The sequence below is a fragment of the Jaculus jaculus genome, chromosome 13, assembly GCF_020740685.1.
Source record: "Jaculus jaculus isolate mJacJac1 chromosome 13, mJacJac1.mat.Y.cur, whole genome shotgun sequence".
NCBI classification, from domain to species: Eukaryota; Metazoa; Chordata; class Mammalia; order Rodentia; family Dipodidae; genus Jaculus; species Jaculus jaculus.
Window position 1 is genome coordinate 6,327,792 of NC_059114.1, and position 23,351 is coordinate 6,351,142.

The window sequence follows — 23,351 nt, forward strand, 5'->3', positions numbered from 1 at the left end:
TTTGTTAGCACTTAAAGCATGTAACAGCCTATGTCCTGGGCTATGGGTGAGGGCTGGGGGAGGAGGAAAGAAGGGAGACTGGGGGGGGGGGGGGGGGGGTAGGGAAGGGAGGGCGGTGCCCAGGAGGACTGGAGGCCAGATGAGCTGCAGCAGGTGGAAATGGGAGACCCGCTTCTGGCTTCTGTCTTGACAGAATGGTGTGCACTCTGTGTAGGAGATGGGGCACAGGGTACCTCTAAAAGGTGGGGCAGGCATCGTTCTCCATTCACACCCGGTGTGTGATCACTGGGGGAGAGGTGCGGGGTGGGCCTCGGATTCCATGTCCCCTTGATCCGGGAAGTCCCCGGAGCCGAAGGTGTTCCTGATTTGGCTGCATCCTTTGTGGTAAGACAGTTCCATAAGAAAGAGAGCCGGGCATGGTGGCGCACGCCTTTAATCCCAGCACTCAGGAGGCAGAGGTAGGAGGATCACTGAGAGTTCAAGGCTACCCTGAGACTACAGAATGAATTCCAAGCCAGCCTGGGTTAGAGTGAGACCCTGCCTTGGAAAACCAAAATAAAAGAGAGAAAGAAACAGCATGGAGAGTCAGAAGGACACAGAGACACAAGGAGCCACGAGCTCTTCAGAAAGGCACCGTGCGCCTCAGCTCCTGTGGGATACTGGTGAGGCTGTGCTCGGATTGGAGCGCTTCCGTGTCTGTAGACGCTGGAGGTGGAAGCGTAGAGCTTATGGGATTGGAAGGATGTGGTGTTGTAACCGTGCTTCTGACTAGAGGTGCCGAGAGGCCGTGAGCGGGAGTCTGCGTTCTCCGAGCTGCAAACGGCCAAGCACAGCTCCATTTTGCTTCCTCGGGAAGCTGCACGCGGGGAGACCTCGGGACAGGTCTAAACGTCCTGTGCGTGGCTCACACGCCCTCTAGAGTCCCTTGCTGCTGTGGGCAGAGCTCTGGTGGCTGGGGACCTGGGTGCAACCCATCCCCTCTGCGTCCTAGGACAGCTGCAGCCTCACACTGTTACAGCAGCCAGCCACACTCACTGTCAGCCTCCAGGGACACTTCTCTCTTCCCAGGGACACTTCTGGTGGCCATGGCTTAGAAGAAGCGCTGGCGTGCCATGGGCACATGGATGTTGTCACCATCCTTAGTACACAGGACAGTCCCCAAGAAAGAGCTGTCCAACCCAGTGTCGTCGGTGGGGAGACTGCTCCAGGGCAGGCTCTTCCTCCTGCACATGTTCGATGTGGCCTAAGGACCCAGGTTCGATTCTCCAGGTCCCACATAAGCCAGATGCACATGGTAGTGCATGTTTCTGGAGTTCATTTGTAGTGGCTAGAGGCCCTGGAGTGCCCGTTCTCGCTCTCTTTCTAGCTCCCTTTCTCTCTGTCTCTAATAAATAAATAAATAAAAATAAATCTTAAAAAAAAAAATTTAAAATATTTTTATTTATTTCTTTGCAAGCAGAGAGAGATAAAACAGAGAGAACGGGCCCACCAGGGCTTCCAGCTGCTGCAAGCAGACTCCAGATGCATGCACCACTTTGTGCATCTGGCTTCCCGAGGGTAGTGGGGAATCAAACCTGGGTCGTTAAGCTTTGTAGGCAAGTGCCCTAACCAGTGAGCTATCTCTTCAGCCCATCATGGCCAAATTTCGGGTGTCCCATTACTGCATGTGGCGTAGATGGGTTTGTCCCACACTGAAGACTGTCTGTGCGTGGAGTCGTCTGAGGACTTGCCAGTCTGTCTTCATCTAGATTTAGTATCGTCTGTCGAGAAGGACAGACGTGGCAGTGGCTAGATCTTAACTCTCACCCAACCAATTGTCCTTATCATGCCCTGGAGTTGTCAGCCACAGGGAGACAGCCTCGGCGGAGGCCTGGGCAGAGGCGGGCAGTGCTGGGTCTATTGGCTTTGCTCCTTGTGGAGGAAGAAAGGATCATTTGTAATCATTCCCCAGTTGTTGGCTGCAACTCCAGCGTCCTATTTGGTGCCATGTGCAATTTTTCTAAAATTAACTTGTGAGAGTTATTTAAAAGTATTTTATTTGTTTATTTGCAAGCAGAGAGATACAGTTAGAGATAGGGAGAGAGAGAACGGGTACACCACGGCCTCTAACCACAGCCTCTAGCCACTGCCAACGACTCCAGACGCATGCGCCACTTTGTGCATCAGGCTTACATGGGTACTGGGGAATCAAACCTGGGTCCTTAGGCTTTGCAGGCAAGTGCCTTAACTACTAGGCCATCTCAATTTATGAGAGGTTTTAATCTCCTACCATCATACTGGTTTGAGCTCAGTGTCACCCTGATGGGTTTGAGGTGTCCAGTGTGGTGTGCTTGTTTCCTCACCGCCTGGTATGTATATGTTTACTGTTTATTTTTTAAAAGATTTATTTTTATTTATTTATTTGAGACAGAGAGAGTGGGGGAAGAGAGAGAGAATGGGCGCGCCAGGGCCACTAGCCACTGCAAATGAACTCCAGACACATGTGCCACCATCATCTGATTTATGTGGGACCTGGAGAATCGCACCTGGGTCCTTAGGCTTTGCAGGCATGTGCCTTAACCACTAAGCCATCTCTCCAGCCCTATTTACAATTTTTTTTTAAAAAAATTATTTTTATTTATTTATTTGAGAGAGAGAAAGAGGCAGATAGAGTGAGAGAGAAAATGGGCATGCCAGGGCCTCCAGCCACTGCAAACAAACTGCAGATGGCTTACCTGGGTCCTGGGGAATCAAACCTGGGTCTTTTGGCTTTGCTGGCAAGTGCCTTAACTGCTAAGCCATCTCTCCAGCCTGCCCACTTATTGACTGCTCTCTAACTGACATGGGAGGGTCACACTGTTCATTCCACTGTCCCATTCCAAGCTAGGCACTTGCCTGAAGCATATAGCCCTTCTGTCCCCCGTCGTTCCCCAGTGCAGGCAGCCCATGGTGCTGGAGAGTGGCTGACAGGCCCTATTTAAAGGGTCTGCATCAGGGGACAGCTGCCACCGCCCGGGCTCTGTGAGCCCCATATGTCTGCGCAGAATGGAGATCAGTTCCGTTGGAGGCTTTCTTTAACGTGTTCCAAAATAGAAGCCGAATCTTTGGCTTTGTTCAGAGAGAATAATCAAGAATCCATTGGAAACAGATGTGCATCGGGATGTTTTTGACTCAAAAGTGCACGCTTCCCTGACGTGACGGCACGAGGCTGAAGTGCTGAAAAGCAGTTTCCCACCAGAGCCACTCGGTCGCAGAGAAGCTATATTTGGAAATGGGGCTTGCGCTGCTCCACCCACGTGCCTGCTGCGGGTGCCCCTGGCACCTCCGATCTGAACTCCTGGGCCCCTCACATGCCTTCCAGCGCCTCGTCAGGACTTTGAGCTTAGCATGGCGCCTGTGCCCTAGCACAGCGGGGCTCTCTCCCCGAATCGTGCTGCTGACACAAAACTCTGCAGCCTGGGCAAGTTATCTGCGCTCAGAGCTCTGGAGGCTGGCAAGTTCCAGAGCCGGCGAACGGTTCCATCATCCCCGCCTGAGGGCAGCAGGGCCCCGGGCAGCGGCCAAACCCCACCCTTATCAATCCGTCCCTGAGGACGAAGCCCCCTTTGTGACCTCTTGCGGGTTCCAGCTCATGATGCCAGCAAAATTTCAGTGTGAGATCTGGAGGCGACCAGGGGTCAAGCGCGGGAGTGGGGTCTGCTGGCTTTGCACCCACGAGCCGGGTCAGCAAGCTATAAGAGCCACGAGGAGTTGGTCAGGTCCCTTTGGGTACCTTGAGAAACGCCTTACGTGGGGATGGTTGGGGGCAGCTTAGTGCCCGACACTCTAGCAGGATTTTACAACTTGTGTTTACCCCCTTCTGTTGAACACCAGACATGTTGATATTTATGTATAAAAGAGAATGGTATCAGTACGTTTTTTTTTTTTTTTATAAAATACAATGTCATAAATAACAAATTGATATTTTGTTTTCATACTCTGCTTTTTGTCTGTGTGTTTGGGTGGCTTTTGCTGCAGGGTCTCATGCAGCCCACACTTTCTTCATACTCACTTTGCAGCTGAGGGTGACCTTGAACTCGTGCCTCCACCTCCCAAAGGCTGGCATGGCAAGGTGCTTCACTGAGCCTGACTTCTGCTTGCTTATTTTTTTTAGAAAGAGAGGAAGAGTTGGTGAGCCAGGGTCTCAGTTACTGATATTGAACCCTGGATGTTTGTGCCACCTAGTGGGCGTGTGTGATCTTGCGCTTGACTCACCTTTGTGCATCTGGCTTACGTGGGATCTGGAGAGTTGAACATGAGTCCTTAGGCTCCGCAGGCAAGCCCCTTAACTGCTAAGCCATCTCTCTGTCCCCATAAATATTTTATTTTTATTTATTTGAAAGAGAGAGAGAGAGAGAAAGAAAGAGGTAGAGAGAGAGAAAGGACACAACAGGGCCCCCACCTGCTGAAACAAACTCCAGATGCATGCGCCACCTTGTGCATCTGGCTTACGTGGGTCCTGGGGAATCAAAGCTGGGTCCTTTGGCTTTGCTGGCAAATGCCTTAACCACTAAGCCATCTCTCCAGCCCTGTTTGCTTTTTAAATGCAGTAATTTTTAATTTTTCTCCTTGGAAGTAAAGTGAAAAGAATCAATTTTCCAATCAAATCAGTTTAAACATTAGCACCTCCTTGGTTAGTCCAGGTTTGCTTTGTTTGGATTTTTTTTTTTTCCTGATTATTGATTGTCCTTTTTTCTTTGTGTGTGTGTGTGGGGGGGGGGGATAGGATTGGTGTGACAGGGCCTCCAGCCACTGCAATCAAACTCCAGATGCTTGTGCCACCTAGTGGGCATGTGCAACCTTGCATTTGCCTCACCTTGTACATCTGGCTTACGTGGGATCTGGAGAGTCGAACCTGGGTCCTTAGGCTTCACAAGCAAGTGCCTTAACCACTAAGCAATCTCTCCAGCCCTGCTTATGGCTTTTAGGAGATGGAAGTGCCTTTGAGTCTGAGTGCACAGTAAGAAGACAGTGAGGTGCTGGCGTGCCCTCTGTCTGGTACTAAGAGCACATCAGGGCATTTAAGGCAGTGAACACTCGTTTGTGGACTCACTTCGACCAGAGCTGTCTCACTGCAGAACTTTCCACAGCAGGAAGGGGCAGTGTAGATACAACATGGGATTGTTGATGTGTGCAGAGTCCCCTGTGTTTCTGTATTTTGCATGTTGCTGCCATTTATGAAGCTATCATTAAAATCTTTATATACAATCTTGCCTCGGATCATGCCCTATGCACCTCTATAAATGATAGGATTGACTGTGGCCCAGACAGGCCTGTCTGTAAGGAAACTCAATGACAGTTTGTTCTGTCCTGAATTCTCAATACATCCACAGGCTGTACCATCCTAATTTGCATATTTAAAATGCCATTTAGTGATGAGATGAGATTTGTTATTTTTAAGGCAAGCCCAATAGACTGGCATCATTTTTATTTATTATTTGAGAGCAACAGAGAGAGAAAGAGGGAGAAAGATAGAGAGAGAGAGAAACAGAGAGAGAGAGAAAGAGTAGGCACAAACAACTCAAGACGTGTGCGCCCCCTTATGCATCTGGCTAATGTGGGTTCTGGAGAATCAAGCCTCGAACCGCGGTCTTTAGGCTTCACAGGCAAGCGCTTAACCACTAAGCCATCTCTCCAGCCCCATCATTTCTTTTTTTAAAAAATTATTTATTTATTTATTTGAGATCGACAGACACAGAGAGAAAGACAGAGGGAGAGAGAGAGAATGGGCGCGCCAGGGCTTCCAGCCTCTGCAAACGAACTCCAGATGTGTGCGCCCCCTTGTGCATCTGGCTAACGTGGGACCTGGGGAACCGAGCCTCGAACCGGGGTCCTTAGGCTTCACAGGCAAGCGCTTAACCGCTAAGCCATCTCTCCAGCCCATCATTTCTTTTTTTGATGAGCAAGAGACAATGAAACATGGGTAGGAAGATACCTCACTTAGCGAAGTGTTTGCCTTTTAAGCACGATGACCTGCATTTGATTCCCCAGAATCCTCATAAATGCTGGGCGTGGTGATGTGTGCTTTTAATCCCGGCATTGTGAAGTAGAGACAGGAGGATTCCAGGGCAGCCAGTGTGGCTCATTTGATGAGCTTAGGCCAACGAGAGACCCTGTCTCTCAAAGAAAAGGAATGGAAAGAAGAGGAGAGACAAGTTTGTCCTCTGGCCTCTGCACACATGTGCACACTTGTGCACAGGAACTGACGCACCCAACGAGTGGATAAATACACAAAACCATGGCAAAGGGTAATCTCTTTTGAGGAGCGGACCAAGTGGACGTTCATCCCAGGCAGCGAAACGTGTCAGTTCACAACTGACTGCTGTACCCGCTGTACCCGCTGTACCCGCTGTACCCGCTATACCCGCTGTACCGGTGCCCGCTGTTTACTGCTAGTCTAGTGTCTTTAGCCTCTGCCGCTGTCGTGACTTTAGTTTCCCTCTCCCGCATCTGTAAGGCACGAGTCCACTATCCAGGTGAGGGTGCTGATACCAAAGGTTTGAGTCAACTTCCAGGTCCAGTGGGACCCCAGCCTTCGGGACCCGGAAGCCCGCGGGTCGGCACGGGTGGTGAACAATCAGGTCTTGCTCGGCGGGGACCTTCGGGTTGGCTGCTGAGCTGCTCTCACCAAAGCAGCGCTCTGCTGGGCGTGTCTGGCACCCAGGACTGATTCTTAGTCACCTTGGGCATCGCTCTGGCTCGGCGTGGCATGGCCCTTGGGTTATTTTAGTGCCCAGCATCCCTTTTTTGCCGAAGAAAATTGCGTCGGATCTATTATTAGTTTACTGTTAATGACAGACCTGTGTAAGTGACTTTCATGTTTGTGACAGCCTGCTGGTCTGTTTTCCCCTAATGAGATTTTAATCGGAAAAGCATTTCTGATTACCACGATTTCAGTGAAGCGAGGAGCAGGCAGTTCACATGAGGTGTCTGGGGGAGGGGATGATATATGTCTATGTTGTCTTTTTTACACCTTTGCATAGTTTTGAGTGCGCAGTCACAGATCACGGTACTTTATCCAAAATGTTCGTCTGAGTCCCTGCTGTTACCCAGGACTGCATTTTAATAGAACTTTCTTTATTTCCACAGCCACAGCCCTTTCAGACAACATAAAACCAAAGATAAGCATGAGATTGACCGAATGACTCTGGCCGGGGTAAGAGAATTAGATAGCTGTTTTTTTTTTTTCTTTCAATCTGCAACGTAGTTTTTGTGTTAATTCTGTTCACAGTGGTGCTTCTGTAAAGTATTATAGGAGATGAGCTGTAGAATTACATAAATATTACATATGACATTGTGGTGTAGTTACTTTCTTTTTAAAAAAAATTGTTCCATTTTATTTATTTATTTGAGAACGACAGACAGAGAGAGAAAGATGCAGAGAGAGAGAAAGAATGGACATACCAGGGTCTCCAGCCACTGCAAGTGAACTCCAGACATGTGCACCCCCTTGTTCATCTGGCTAACGTGGGTCCTGGGGAATCAGGACTCGAACCGGGGTCCTTAGGCTTCACAGGCAAGCGCTTAACCGCTAAGCCACCTCTCCAGCCCTGTAGTTATCATCTTGCTGCTGGAACAAAGCACCCGACCAAAAGCAGCTCATGGGAGGAAACAGCAGATTCGGGTCTTATCCACCGAGCCATCTCTCCAGCCCAAATCTGCTGTTGTGAATGCCCCTCTTACATCGGGTGAGGTGCCAGGCCGCCGTTTCTGTGGACGGACTTTTGAAATATGTTTCTTCTGCCCAGAACGTAGAGCTTCCCGAGACCTTCTCCCCCGAGCTGAAGTCCCTGCTGGAGGGTTTGCTGCAGAGGGAGGTCAGTCAGCGGCTGGGCTGCCAAGGACGCGGGTACGATATTGTTTCCGCCTTTTCCCAGCACCTGCACTTGTAAAGAAAACCTGTTTCGTGTATCAGAAGTCACTGGGGACCCTTCAAGTCCTCCACTTCACCAGGAGAGATCACCCGGGAAGCTGTGTTTGGTCCCTTTCCCGGTGCTGTGGCCGCAGTGCCTGACCACAGCATCCTGACGGAGGAGTTCGCTTTGGCTCCCACTTTAGGGGGCACAGCCCATCGGGGCCCCGAGGCAAGCTCAGTCCATGGAATCAAGTGTGGTGGCTTCTTGCACGCCAGCCAGTCCGGATGCACAAAGCTCCCGCCAGAGCCGGGGTGCATCCTTCGAGGGCCCATCCTAGTAAACTACCTCTTTCACCTCCTAAAGGATCTACAGCCTCCCCACACAGCATCGCCAGCTGGGGAACAAGTGTTCAAACACACGAGCCTTTGGAGGTATCTCACCTTCAGAGAGAGACGAGGAGAGGAGGGGAGGAGATATGGAAAAGGGTAAGAGAGAGAGAGAGAGAGAGAGAGAGAGAGAGAGAGAGAGAGAGAGAGAGAGAGACTCATTTTTCTTTCATGGGTGAATCATTCTGAGATCCCAGTACGTACTGGGAGTTGCCTCTATATCTACAGATGGCATCTGTCACTTGCTGTCCCTTGACCGGTGCCCTTTGCTCTTCTGCCCCCCTCCCCCAACCCTGTAGTTAAGTGGCTCCCTAGAGAGGGACTGGACAAGGCAAGCGCTCTGGGCTCTTACGTCCAAGGTGACTTCCTGCTTTTCCCCACCTGGCTGGTGTTTCTGCTAGATAGAGAGGTTTTATTTATTTAAGTTGCAGTCAGCTTCTCATTGCTGGTAGAAATCACCCAACCAAGAGCAGCTTGTGGGAAAAAAAAAGTTTATTTTGGCTTATAGGCTCTAGGGGGAAGCTCCACAATGGCATTGAGCAGAGGGTGGACATCACCCCCTGGCCAACATAAGGTGGACAACAGCAACAGGAGAGTGTGCCAAACACTGGCAAGGGGACACTGGCTATGACACCTGGAAGCCCGCCCCCAACAATATGCTTCCTCTAGGAGGTGTTAATTCCCAAATCTCTATCAGCTGGGAACCTATCAGTCAGAGCACCTAAGTTGATGGGGAACAGCTTCACCAAACCACCACAATTTATTTAGTTTGGTTTTTTTGAGGTAGGGTCTTGCCCTCGCCCAGGCTGACCTGGAATTCACTATGCAGTCTCAGGCTGGCTTCGAACTCATGGCGATCCTCCTACCTCTGCTTCCCAAGTGCTGGGATTAAAGGCATGCACCACCATACCAGGCTTGATTTCCCTTTTTTAAAAACATCCTGGGGCTTGGGGAGATGGCTCGGTTGGTAAAGCCCTTACCATGCAGGCATGAGGGCCTGAGTTCGGATCCCCAGCACACCTGTAATACCAGTGCTGAGGAGGCAGAGTCAGGGTCCCTGGCCAGCTGAACTGGTGAGCTCCGTGTTCAGTGAGAGACTGTCTCGTGGAGGGGCTCAGCCGGTAAGAGTGCTTTCTCTCCGAGCACAAGACCTAACTGGGATCTCCTGCCCCTGTGTAGAAAGCGGGGCACGGCCACACATACCTGTGACCCCGGCACCGAGGAGCATAGAGACAGGAGGACCCGTGGAGCTGCTCGGTCAGCCAATCTAACTGAAAAATGGCCCAAATTCCAAGTTCAACGGGAGACCCTGCCTCAAGGAAACAAGGAGGAAGAAAGAATAAGAGAGGAAGATACCCAAAGTCTTTTTCTGGCCTCCACATGCATACGCACAGGGAGAATGCATCTTTTTTTTTTTTTTAAATGTTTTATTTATTTGAAAGAAGGAGAAAGAGGCAGAGTTGAATCATAACCTTGAAGACATTTGTTTCTTCAGCTGATACGTGGGGGCTCAGCACAGGCCGTATCGTTAGAGTCCTAGTTGGAATCTAAACATACACTGGGCGCCTCGTGTTCTAATCAGTTCGTTGGTTATGCCTCTCATGCGCGGCTACCCGGTTTAATTCCTCCTTAAACTGTGCGCTCACGCAGAGTCCAGAGCCCGCGTGTACACACGTGCAGGGCATGTCTGTACGTTCCAGTAGTTCACTCCCCCGCCCCCCCCCCCGCAAGGTAGGGTCTCACTCTGGCCCAGGCTGACCTGGAATTCACTATGTAGCCTCAGGGTGGCCTCGAACCCGCGGCGATCCTCCCACCTCTGCCTCCCTCCCGAGTGCTGGGATCCAAGGTGTGCGCCACCACGCCCAGCTTTTCTCTTCTGCTTTTAAGGTTTTACCTGTATTCATGACATGCGGGAAGGACACATGTGTGCGGATCTGTGGCCGGCTAGACTACCTTAGGTGCAGTGAACTTCCCTGGTGTGTGACCATGTGTGACAATCCTCCTGCTCACAGTGACTCTGTTCCCACCACTGCTCTGCACTGCCCCCAAGCCTCTAAAAGGGCCAGACCCATGCTGGTGTGTCAGTCCCCGGTAGGAGACACACCCGTGCTCGCTCTCTCTCTCTCTTGCTCTCACACACAGACTCTCTCTTCCTCCAGGGCACAAGAGGTGAGAGAACACAGCTTCTTCAAAGACATCGATTGGCAGCACGTCTCCCTGCAGAAGGTACTCCCTCTAGGACCGCCGGCTCGGAGTCTCTACTCACCATCTGCCCCTTCTCCATTGCCGCCTTCCTGGCTTTGTCTTGCCAGCGCCCCCCCCCCCCCCACTCCCCAGGTTCTTGGGTCCACACTCTGTGTCCTCCAGTGTCACCGTGTAACGAGCTCCCCCTGAGGCAACGCCGCTCCTTTCCTTCTCTCCTACTGTTGGCCACATGAGTCTCTGAATCCGTGGATTCAGCCCACCAGGGATGAGAAATGTTCAGGAAATCCATCCAGCTGAACATAAATGAGCTCTTCTTTTTTTTTTTTTCCTCGCTCAATTTTTATTAACATTTTCCATGATTATAAAAAATATCCCTGAGCCGGGCGTGGTGGCGCCCGCCTTTAATCCCAGCACTCGGGAGGCAGAGGTAGGAGGATCGCTGTGAGTTCGAGGCCACCCTGAGACTACATAGTGAATTCCAGGTCAGCCTGAACCAGAGTGAGACCCTACCTCAAAAACCCCCCCCAATATAAATATATATATATATATATATATATATATATCCCATGGTAATACCCTCCCTCTCCCCCCCACCCCACTTTCCCCCTTGACATTCCATTCTCCATCATGTCCCCTCCCCATCTCAGTCAGAGCTCCTCCTGTCATTATCCACTGAACAGCGCAGGATGACAGCTATTTCCTCAGCACTTGTATTGTCTCAGGCGTGGCATGGTTTGTAGTCCGCTGAGAATATGAAGAGATCTTTTCAAACACTCCTCCATTCCACATCAGGGAACCTGGACACTTATGGACCTTGCTATCCCAGAGAACGTTTGGAATTGTCCCCTGCAAATGCCGTGGGGTGGCTGTATAGTTATCTAGCTAATTGAAATTTCCATATCGTTGAGACACTTAAAGTTTTGTTCATCGTCTTGTGGGGCTTCTTTTTCTTGGGGGTGGGGTTTCGAGGTAGGATCTCGCTGCAGCTCAGGCCGACCTGGCATTTACTATGCAGTGTCTCAGGCTGGCTGGCCTTGAACTCACAGTGATCCTCCTACCTCATCCTCCCAAGTGCTGGCATTGAAGGCATGTGCCACCCCACCTGGCATCATCTTGAATTCTTATCTCAGTGTGTGACCATACATATACTTAAAACCCATTTATTTTATTTATTCATTTGAGAGAGAGAGAGAGGGAGAAAGGGGCAGATAGAGAGAATGGGTGCTCCAGGACCTCCAGCCACTGTAAACAAACTCCAGATGCATGTGCTACCTTGTGCATCTGGCTTATATGGGCACTGGGAAACTGACCCTGGGTCCTTAGGCTTGTAGGCAAGCGCCTTAACCACTAAGCCATCTCTCCGGCCCATGGCCATATTTTTACATAGACTCACATGAACCTACCTGTGTTTTTCTAGCCCCATACCACAATTAGAACACCCTCTTTCATTATTATTATTATTTATTTTTTTTGAGGCATGCGCGTGTGTGCTGGAGCTGGAATCCAGGACTTCACTCATGCTGGGCACCAGCTCTACTTATGAGCCACAACCAGCCCCTTTCCTTATTGAAGCTTTGTTATATTCTCATTGGTGCCAGAGACATACCAGTAAAATCTTATAAAAAATACCCTTTCCTCATGAAGCCATGCCCCAGAGGAACTGCAGGCGTCCACTGTGGAGCGAGTCCCGTGGCATTAGAACTTCCGGGCTTGGGCGGCACTGGGCTTTCTTAAGGCTGGGCTGGCCCGGGGCGAGGGAGGGTGTTGCAGGTTGGTGGTTGGCACGATGTTCTTTTTATAGAAATGTTAGGTTGGCACAGGCCATACAGGTCACCTGATAACTGTGCCCTGCTTCTTGAATCTTCCAGTACCCACCACCCCTAATCCCTCCCCGAGGAGAGGTCAACGCCGCGGATGCCTTTGATATCGGCTCATTTGATGAAGAGGATACCAAAGGCATTAAGGTATATCTCTTTCTGTCTTTTGTCTGTCTGTCTCTCTCTGTCTCTCTATGAAGGAATTGCCAGTGTTTCTTTGCTAAGTCGCCTAGGCTGGCCTTGACCTTGAGACCTTCCAGCCCTGGCCTCCAGCGTGCTGGGAGGACAGCTTGGTGACCCTGCCTGTCTTGCTGGGAACGCGTGGTGATTTTAGTTTTGATGAGTTGCGAAGTGATCAAATCGTCACCGGCTGGGAATATTTGCAGCTGAGGCAGAAGTGCGAATACACATTTCGAAGACAGACAGCCGTGAAACCGTGACTCAAACCCGATTCCCCAGAGCAGCAGGGCACGTCCCAGCCCTTAAAAGTGCGGTGGCCTCGCCGAGTCGGGAGGGAGCTGGCGAGCAGGAGCCATTTCACTTTTTAATCAAAGGTGAAATCCTCACTTTTGTTTTTTTTTTCATCCTCCTCTATGTTTTTCCAACTTCAGTTCATATCGGGTGTTTTTGGTTGTCTTTGTTTTTCACATAGAGGCAAGGCCCAATACAGAGGGTGAGTCATGAGGCAGAGTCACTGTCTTCAAGACACTGAGTGAGTGTGTCACCACCTGTCACCCTGTCATCTGCCCAGACTGACTCTGAGGCTTCTCCCAGCTGCCCTCCTCCCCCAGCCTTCCCCTCCTCCCCAGCTTTGGGGTGGCGCCAGCCCTCCAACCTCACCTCATCGGTTCCCCCAAGACACCTCTCTCCACGAGGCCATGGTCCTGCGTGTCACACACACACACACACACACACACACACACACACACACACACACCTGCCACCTGCAGAGAGGACGAGTGGCAGATCAGTTCGAGGAGCTGGCAGGAGCCGGCAGCCAGGGGAAGATGAGGAGATTAATGGAGACCAGCACGCAGGCCCCACGGGTGGCAGCTAGAAGGAGAAGCGCTTGGGGAGATCCAGGCAGCGGGAGGGGGGGCTGAGCCTGGAGGTGCCTGGGTGTCCACAAGGAGTGGGTCAAGGCCACGGGGTGGTGGAGGGTGGAGAGCAGCAGCTCCCTGGGGGCAGCCCTCCCTATCTCATGCCTGCCTGGTGAGCAGGCTCTGACCGCACACAGCTATACTGGAGGGCAGTCCACTTCCATTAAAAGCTTTGAACGCGGGCCGGAGAGACAGCTTAGCGGTTTAAGGCGCTTGCCTGTGAAGCCTAAGGACCCATGTTCAAATCTCCAGGTCCCACGTGTAAGCCAGATGCACAGTGATGCAAGTGCGCCATGTCACACATGCGCACAAGAGGGCGCACGTGTCAAGAGTTTGCAGCCGCTGGAGGCCCTGGTGTGCCCATTCTCTCTCTCTCTCTCTCTCTCAAAAAATAAAAATAAATACAAAAACAAAGCCAGGGACATAAAGCTGCCTCTGCGTGAGAAATCGTGTTAAAAAGGACTAAGTAAGCAGGCCAGGCTCAACACTGCCCCTTCCCAGCTGAGGGACCTGAACCTCCGCCTTCCCGCCTGTGACGTGGGCGGTGTCATTGAAGTTTCTCTGTTTGTGTCTCTGGGCGCACGCTCAGTAGCTGGTACCGTCGTGGCTTCGGAAAGAGCTCCGTGGAGTGGGAAAGGGTGCGCGGCAGGGACCCGGCCTTGAGCCCGGAGCGGACCTGTGTCCGCCGAACTGTCCATTCTGTACTGTGGAAAAGCAGCCCAGAGGATGTGTATATATATTTTTTAATTTTTTTGTTTGTTAATTTTTATTTATTTATTTGAAAGTGACAGACAGAGAGAGAAAGAGGGAGAGAGAGAGAGAAAGGAAGGGAGAGAGAATGGGCGCGCCAGGGCCTCTAGCCACTGCAAACGAACTCCACATGTGTGCATGCCCTTGTGCATCTGGCTAACCTGGGTCCTGGGAAATCGAGCCTTGAACTGCGGTCCCAAGGCTTCACAGGCAAGCGCTTAACCGCTAAGCCATCTCTCCAGCCTGGATGTGTGTGTGTGTGTATGTGTGTGTGTATATATATATATATATATATATATATATATATATATATATATATTAAAAAGCACTTTAAGAATTGAGGGTTATTTATTTATTTATTTATTTGAGAGCGACAGACACAGAGAGAAAGACAGATAGAGGGAGAGAGAGAGAATGGGCGCGCCAGGGCTTCCAGCCTCTGCAAACGAACTCCAGACGCGTGCGCCCCCTTGTGCATCTGGCTAACGTGGGACCTGGGGAACCGAGCCTCGAACCGGGGTCCTTAGGCTTCACAGGCAAGCGCTTAACCATTAAGCCATCTCTCCAGCCCAATGTGTATAATTTTGTGTTTGTTATTGTTAGAAAAAGGTGGGGGGGGATCTCATGTAACCCTGTTTCTTCTAATTCATTTTTTTTCAAAAATATTTTTGTTTACCATTTCTACTTATTTATTTATGAGAGAAAGAGGGAGGCAGAGGAAGGCAGAGAGAGAATGGGCGTGCCAGGGCCTCTAGCCACTGCAAAGGGACTCCAGATGCGTGCGCCGCTTTCTGCAACTGGCTTTATGTGGGCCCTGGGGAATCGAACCGGAGTTGTTAGGCTTTGTAGGCAAGCACCTCAACCACTGAGCTATCTCTCCAGCCTTCAAGATTGTTTTGAGACAAAGTCATATGTCCCAGGCTTGAACTCGGCATGCCCTGCCTTGGCGTGCTGGAGTCACGGGCGTGCGCCTCCACGCCGCCCTTCCACCTCACTGCGAACAGCCTGGCTGACGGACAGATCGTGGACGTGACCGAAGGCACCACCGCTTGTCCATAAGACAGAGACGGTGGCCTCAGGAATGGAGGCTGCGTTTGGTCTCTGGCTACGTGTGTCCACATCTCTGCCAGGGTGTGGATGTGGGTCCAGGGTCTTGTTCACCCGATACACGTGCGTGGACACATTCCTCTCCTCACACTCAGAGCAACCGAGGGCCTCAGCTCTGGGCGTCATCTGGTCATGGGGAAGGCCCCAGCGATCCAGGCAACCTCGCGGTGGGCCCGTTATCGTGGCTGACCAAGTCAGGCTAGCCAGACCCACCACGGTGGGTGCACCGGGGGCAAGTTCTCCTCACCCCCGTTGATTTGCTAACAGGCAGCGGTCAAGTTCCTGAGACCATCTTCCCCTTGTAGAGAGCATGCGCTCTTCACTGGCTTCCTCTCTTATCTCTGAGAGTGAGAGGACGTGTCTCAGAGACACCCTACTCTCACAAGATGGTTTTCTTTCACAAGGACAAAGCCACACTCTGGGCCCAATTCTGCAGGCCCTCAGAGGGTGGGATGAACAAGAAAGAAGTACCTTTAGGCTGGAGAGATGGCTTAGTGGCTAAGGCGCTTGTCTGCAAAGCCAAAGGACCCAGGTTCTGTTCCCCAGGAACCACGTAAGCCAGATGCACATGTGTCTGGAGTTTGTTTGTAGTGACTGGAGGACCTGGTGTACCCATTCTCTCTCTCTTGCTCTCAAATAAATTAATAAAATGAAATTTAAAACTATAAGGAGAAAAATACTCTCATTGAGCATAAATATTTTTATTTATTTCCATGCAGAGAGAGACAGAGAAAGAGAGAGAGAATGGTCACATCAGGGGCTCCAGTCTCTGCAAATGAACTCCAGATGCATGAGCCACTTTGCGCATCTGGCTTTACATGGGTGCTGAGGAATTGAACCTGGGTCGTTAGGCTTTGCAGACAAGTGCCTTAACTGCTGAGCCATTTCTCCAGCCCAAGTATAACTATCACAGAGTCTCTTAGAGGCTATGCTATGCTGCCCGAACTCTATGCACCCTGTTTGGTATCCTTAAACATACACTGTGGTGTTTAATGAGCTGGGAAGTCTGTAGACTGAATAGCAGGCCCAGCATAGGTGACCTCGGGCTCTCCTGGCTGACAAGTCAAGGCCACCCTCGTGCTCTGTGCCGTTGCGAGGATGCGCTCAGTCCTGGTGGAATCACACAGGTGTGTTTCCGCTAGCTCTGTTGTCTTTGAGAATATTCTCGGTCACACCTGTCTTGATGCCTTAAAATCTGGGCTGGAGAGATGGCTTAAGCAGTTAAGGCGTCTGCCTGCAAAGCCAAAGGATCCAGGTTCAAATCCCCCAGGACCCACGTAAGCCATACGCACAAGGCGGCGCATGCCCCTGGAGTTCATTTGCAGTGGCTGGAGGCCCTGTCACACCTATCCTCTCTGTCTCTATCTGCCTCTTTCTCTCTTTCTCAGATAAACAGATAAATAAATAATAAACATTTAATATCTTAGCTGCTTGATTGTGACCAAGAGCTGTACAAGAACTTCCCCCTGGTGATCTCGGAGCGCTGGCAGCAGGAGGTGGTGGAGACTGTGTACGAGGCAGTAAACGCCGACACCGATAAAGCCGAGGCCAGGAAGAGAGCTAAAAATAAGCAACTGGGCCACGAGGAAGGTAAAACGCCAGTTGTGTCCCAGCATCGTAAAGAACTTTCCAAGAGAGGGGAAAAATGATGCCATCCTTTACTTTGGTTGTACATGGGTTGGAAGCGTTCAGTAGAATATTCCAGAACCTTCAGTGTCTGTAAGTCACAGCATACACTCAGTTGGGAAGATGGGTGTCGGTATTACCTCACTTCTAGAGTTCCTTGGTGCAGAGTGTTTGGGTCTGGCTTGAAAGTTCAACCCCTAAAGATGGAGTTTTTACAGTGTCAGGAACAGGCCCGGCTCACTGGTGTGTGGCTCACTTCGTGACGTGGCCACGGGCGTGGCTCAGCACTGTATTGTCGCCATTGGAAGAGAGGCTGTGTTCTCATTTTACACTGGGCTCCAAGAAGCAAGGGACCAGCCATGGCTGACACACTACTTCTCACAAGAAATAAATCAATGCATACATTTATCTTACAGCCTACATCAAATACTAGCCAGGGGCATTTTGGTTTAAAATAATTTGAGTGCACACCACCTTGAGTATTAATCAGTCTTTTTTTTTTAAGAGATAGTGAGGTGGGGAGGGGGAATTGGCGCACCAGGGCCTCGGCCACTGCAATCGAACTCCAGACGTTTCTGACATGTAATGGGCATGTGCGACCTTGCACTTGCCTCACTTTTGTGCGTGTGGTTTACATGGGATGTGGAGAGAGATTGAACCTGGGTCCTCAGGCTTCTCAGGCAAGCGCCTTAACCACTAAGCCATTTCTCCACCCTAAACAATCATTTTATTAATCCACTGGATATTGAAACTCTTGATTTTTCCATGACTTCATTTGTTCTAGATGGTTAAATTTATTATAGGCTATGACTAAGGTGAGATGTCATTTTATGTCACCTCTAAGCTCAGCCTTTGGTGAGGGTAACTACAGGTGTGTCTAATCATAATCACTTTTCCTCGGGGAGCAGGTGTCTATGACAGAAGAACTCTTGGTCTTACCTAACATTCCTCTTGGGTTGAGGACATTTGTCACCTGATTGGAAAAGTGGCTCCAGACTCTGGGTGACCTGCTCCTGACATGGCAAGAAAATGCTAAGCCCCTTTAACTGGGCTCCCCCAATTCCACGAGGACATGGCCCTCTGTGCTGTTGTTCCTCAGGTGGCCAGCCTATTGGGGACACACGGGGTCATGTTTTCCATAGCAGATCTTACCTAGAGCTAATGGACTTTTACTGGTAGGAGAGTCACGCCTGTACAAGGGCCCTGACCGGACCAGAAAAGAACCAAGCACTCCAGCAACTCAGTCGAGGTGCTGTAAGTCACGCGAGCTGTGGCCAGACAGACGGCCTCCTGGACGGTGGACTCACCTCACAGACCATCAAATAAAGCAGACTCAAGTAGATCTCGGGTGACCATTTCCAGAGCCATTGTTATAGAAAAATGTAGTTTAGGTTTAGATGTCAGGAGAAGTAGAGTACTTACGTTTGATCTGTACTTCCAAAACGCAAGCAGCATTCCACCTGAAACGGCAGCTCCACAGTCCCCGCTCAGTCACCCTGGCCCCCCACCCCCCCCGGCCTATGCTGTCCTTCCTGCTCATCTCACAGGATGCAAGTGGGGTTCTCATTTTCATTGGTTGTCTAAGTCTCTCACTGGCAGCTCTCTGGGGGCAAGACCTTTGTCTGTTTTGGTCACTGCTGAGCCCAGAATGTCTCGATGTGCTCACAACCTGGAGATGACAGAATAGTCCCAAGTGGATGGATAAGTAAGCCAATGAGTGACCTTAACCAATCCCCAAAGCTTGTAATGGATGCTTTAAAATTTACCTTTTTTAAAAAATATGTATTTTATTTATTTATTTATTTGAGAGAGAGAAAGAGTGAAAGAGAGAGAAAGAAAGAGAGGGAGAGAAGGGCACGCCAGGGCATCTAGCCACTGTAAACGAACTCTAGACGCATGCGCCCCCTTGAGCATCTGGCTTACATGGGTTGTGGAGAATTGAACTGGGCTCCTTTGGCTTTGCAGGCATGCACGCACCTTAAACACTAACCCATCTCTCCAGCCTTTAAAAGCTTTTTTTTTTTTTAATTTTTTTTTTTTAATTTGAGAGCAACAGACAGAGAGAAAGAGGCAGATAGAGAGAGAGAGAGAGTGCAACAGGGCATCCAGCCACTGTGAATGAACTCCAGATGCATGCACCCCCTTGTGCATCTGGCTAACGTGGGTCCTGGGGAATCGAGCCTTGAACCAGTAATCTTTAGGCTTCACAGGCAAGCTCTTAACCGCTAAGCCATTGCTCCAGCCCTAAAAGCTTTTTTAAAAAATGTATTTATTTATTTATTTGAGAGAGAGAATTTACCTTTTTTAAAAAAAGGTTTATTTATTAGAGACAGAGAAGGGGAGAGAGAGAGACAGGGAATGGGCATGCCAGGACCTCTAGCCACCGCAAACGAACTCCAGACGCATGCACCACCATGTGCATCTCGCTTATGTGCGACCTGGAGAATCAAACCTGGGTCCTTAGGCTTTGTAGGCATGCACTTTTACCACTAAGCCATGTCTCCAGCCCTAAAATTTACCTTTTATGAAAAGAATCTCACCACAGCAAAGTCATCAAACTGTGAGGCACATAGAGCTGGAGGCAGCCCCGACCAATGCTGAGGAGGAACGAGCCAGCGTTGTCCTGTCCCTGTAGCTGACTTGGACGAGAAAGTCACCCCTATGGCATTATTGATAGGTTCAGAGTCGCTTAAAGGGACAGTTCCCATTCCTTGGGAAGTGAAAAGACTTTGGGGATAGCTCAAATTGAAATATTCTCTGTTCTTCAGAACTCAGTACGCATGGGGGGGGGGGGATTGGCTTGGGAACAGACCCTTGTCCTGTCAGAGCGATGAGCGAGCCTCCGGACCGCATGATCACTCATCTACGCAGCCACTGAACCCCAAGTCCCTGTCCCCATGGGTTCAAAACCTGGGGTAAAGGTGTCTAAACATTGCCACACTGCACAAACAGGATTCCCCCTAAAAGCAGTGCGTGGGGGCCAGCATGACACCGCGTCTCTCGCCCGCAGATTACGCCCTGGGGAAGGACTGCATCATGCACGGGTTCATGCTGAAGTTGGGGAACCCCTTCCTCACACAGTGGCAACGTCGCTACTTTTACCTCTTTCCCAACAGACTGGAGTGGAGAGGAGACGGGGAGTCACGGGTGAGTCCCGGGGCTTGTATGTGGTGGACGGCGCGTCCTGTCATGGCTGGGGGGTTTTCTGAAACATCCCCCAGCGCACTTTGCGACCACGCACAAGGCCCCAGGCCTGGGAGAACTTGGTAGGGTCTGCAAATAGCAGGTGGTGTTTAAAAGACAGAGCCTCACATCTTCGTAGGGGTCGAAGAAGGCTGGAGAGCAGATGGTGGGTCAAGAGAGCCGCTGAGACAAGGGGTTCCCAGCCCCTGCTCAGCGTACCAGGACTCTCTGAGCCTCAGCGTCCCCCCTGTAAAGTAGGAGACATGGCTGTCTTACAGCTGCTGCAATGACTCCAAGTTTATCTGAAGGCAAGCCTGGAAATAAAAGTCTGTGTTTAGTGACTTTTGAGAGTCCAACCATGGACTTAGAATAATTCAGGACACCCAGGGGCACAGCCAGGTCTCTTCTATCCTCCTCCTCCTCCTCCTCCTCCTCCTCCTCCTCCTCCTCCTCCTCCTTCTTCTCTCCCTCTCTCTCTCTATCTCTCTCTCTGTCTCTCTGTGTGTGTGTGTCGTTTGGGACCCATGACTATCTATGCTTTCTATCTTTCCTCAACTTGAGTCAAACAAAACGTCACCAGGGAGAACTTGGCACAGGGAGGCGAGGTCACACTCACACCGGCCTCTGCCGGCAGCCTCGTGAAAAGTCTCACGCAGCAGACAGGAAGACGCAGTGGTTCTCCAGCTCTTTCTCAAGCTAATGTTTGCAAACACGGCAAAAAGCAATTCCGATCCACGCTATACCCGCTGGCACGCCGCTCTGCATTTATTAAGCACCTACTGCGTGACGAATCCAGGCTGGTCCCACTGTGGAAGGAGCCACCCCGGGCAGGAGGCTTGTCTGCAGCCAGTGGGGAGGGGTTTCCACGGGAGCAGGAGCAGGGCGTGGCCCACAATGTCAAGCACATCGCTGTGTCAGAGCACCCCAGCATCAGCAGTGGAGGGCTGTATGCTTGGATCTTTAGCCTAACTTTGAATCCTGCTGTTTAAAACAAAACAAAACAAAAAAAACTTTAATTATTAGAAAGAGGCAAAGAGAGAGAGAGAGAGAGAGGGAGAGAATGGGAACTCCCAGGTCTCCAGCCACTGCAAACGAACTCCAAATCATGTACCACCATGTGTGCATCTGGCTTTATGTGGACACTGGAGAATTGAACCTGGGTCCTTTAGCTTTGCTGGCAAGCACCTTAACCACTGAGCAATCTCTCTGGCCCAGAATCCTGCTTTTTTTTTTTTTTTTTTTTTTTTTGCAAGACAAGTTTTCATTTATTTGAGAGCCATAGACAGAGAGAGGAAGAGGGAGAGAGAGACAGAGAGAATGGGCACGCCAGGGCCTCCAGCCATTGCTAACGAACTCCAGACGCGTGCGTCCCCTTGTGCATCTGGGTAACGTGGGACCTGGGGAATCGACCCTCCAACCGGGGTCCTTAGGCTTCACAGGCAAGCTCTTAACCGCTAAGCCATCTATCCAGCCCTGAATCCTGCTTTTTAATCACTGTTGGTGAATTTGCCATTTGGTTATGAGTGACTTCTATGGCACACTACCGAATTACTTTAAAAATAAGTGCAATCTCATTATTATGCCATAAAAGCATTTTTTTTAAAAAAATTAATACACCTAGAATCCAAGTTGCAATTAATAAGGCTCACTGGGGTCCCTGAATTCTAACTCGGAGCTGGAAAGCATGGCAGTAGGTCTCCTGAGCTTGGGCCCTCGCCAGGCAGCGGGTGGACCTGGGCACATGGTACATTTCTTAGGCTAATTCCCACAAGCCACCGTGGAACACCGTGAAAGGGGATCGTCGGAGCTACAATAATTTCTCTTGGTCTGAAAAACTGAGCCAGTTAGTGTTCCGTTGGTAAAGCCATGCAGTACTCACGGGTGGATTCCCAAGCATCAAAAACGAGAAAGGGGCTGGAGAGATGGCTCAGTGGTGAAGATGCTCGCCTGACAGGCCTAGCAACCGGAGTTCGATTCCCCAGGGCCCACATAAAGCCAAACGCACAAAGTGGCACCTGCATCTGGAGTTTGCCTGCAGTGGCTTGGAGACCCTGGCAACCCGTTCTCTCTGTCTGTCTGTCTTCTCTCTGTCTCTCTCTGCTTGCAAATGTCCAAATAAGAATTTTTTAAAAACAGAGAGAGAGAGAGAGAAAGAAAGAAAATGTGAGTTTATGCTGGTGTTGTTTTTATTTAGGACTCCTGGAGTATTTACCCCAAAAAACACAAGATGGTAAGGAACTCATGTCACTGTAGCTTTCACCTGACCCCGCCATGCTCCTGACCTGGTGTGACAATCTTGTAAGGATGTCACCTGTATTTTTAAGGCTGTTGTCCTACTATTGAGAGACCATTAGCTTCTAAGCCGACATTGCTGGCTGCTGCTGAACTCCTCTGTCCCCTCGGATCTCCGCTCACCTTGGCTCCCGTCGCTCTCCCACATGTCGCGCCTCACGGGTCCCCTCTTGGGACTTGTGACAGTGTGCGGATGGGAGCGAGACGCACAGAGCAGAACGACCCAGCCGCCCGAGATCCGCTCTGTGTGATGGAATGCTGTGTGCCCGCTCGTAGAAGCTCTGCTTTCTTTGCGACCTTACTGTTACACATCCTACAAAGGATATTATAATATCCTTTGTAGCCAATTCCCTTATGTCTTGAATTTCATTCAAGAAAGAAAAATGCCATTCTTGAAAGTGTACTTGCTAATTTAACTTAGGAGGTCACGAGATAACTTGAAGTCATTTTTAAAGTTTTGATTTTTTTATTTTGCTGCTAGCAAAACTTACTGACTATGGAGCAGATCCTGTCCGTGGAGGAAACCCAGATCAAAGACAGGAAGTGCATCTTATTCAGAATTAAAGGCGGGAAGCAGTTTGTCCTGCAGTGTGAGGTGAGTTTTCATTTCCTCTCATATGAAGCTTTTCCCCCCCTCCTTCTCTCACAAACACTCAGCAAACTGTGGGCTCTTCTTTCCTGTTCCAGCCACTTACAGACTAAAGCCCCAAGCTATGAGGTTAGGAACAAATTAGCAGTAATTTGAAAGAAACAAATATTAGAAAGTGAAGGTGGGCACGTGAGAAGTAATCAGGTTGTCTCATCTGTCCAGGGCTGAGGGGCCTGGAGTGTGATTTGTTATGTTACTTTCTTTTTGTTAAAGATTTTTTAAAATAAATATCTTTACTTATTTATTTGCAAACAGAGACAGAGAGAGAGATACTGGCGAGAGACAAACACAGAGAGAATGGGCATGCCAGGGCCTCCAGCTGCTGCAAATGGACTCCAGATACATGGGTCACTTTGTGTACC

The 23,351-nt window shown here is 50.2% G+C and overlaps 1 protein-coding gene across 3 annotated transcripts in view; it reads left to right on the top strand.

The window, feature by feature from the left end:
- Grk3 (G protein-coupled receptor kinase 3) overlaps positions 1 to 23,351 on the top strand; it is a 133,423-nt gene that overhangs the window by 108,654 nt on the left and 1,418 nt on the right. For all 3 annotated transcript variants that reach the window (XM_045132678.1, XM_045132679.1, XM_045132680.1), the window contains 7 exons: positions 7,108 to 7,174; positions 7,767 to 7,867; positions 10,420 to 10,486; positions 12,334 to 12,429; positions 16,667 to 16,829; positions 19,876 to 20,012; positions 22,822 to 22,935. In XM_045132678.1, coding sequence (XP_044988613.1) covers positions 7,108 to 7,174; positions 7,767 to 7,867; positions 10,420 to 10,486; positions 12,334 to 12,429; positions 16,667 to 16,829; positions 19,876 to 20,012; positions 22,822 to 22,935 — 745 coding nt within the window. The remainder of the gene's footprint in view (positions 1 to 7,107; positions 7,175 to 7,766; positions 7,868 to 10,419; positions 10,487 to 12,333; positions 12,430 to 16,666; positions 16,830 to 19,875; positions 20,013 to 22,821; positions 22,936 to 23,351) is intronic.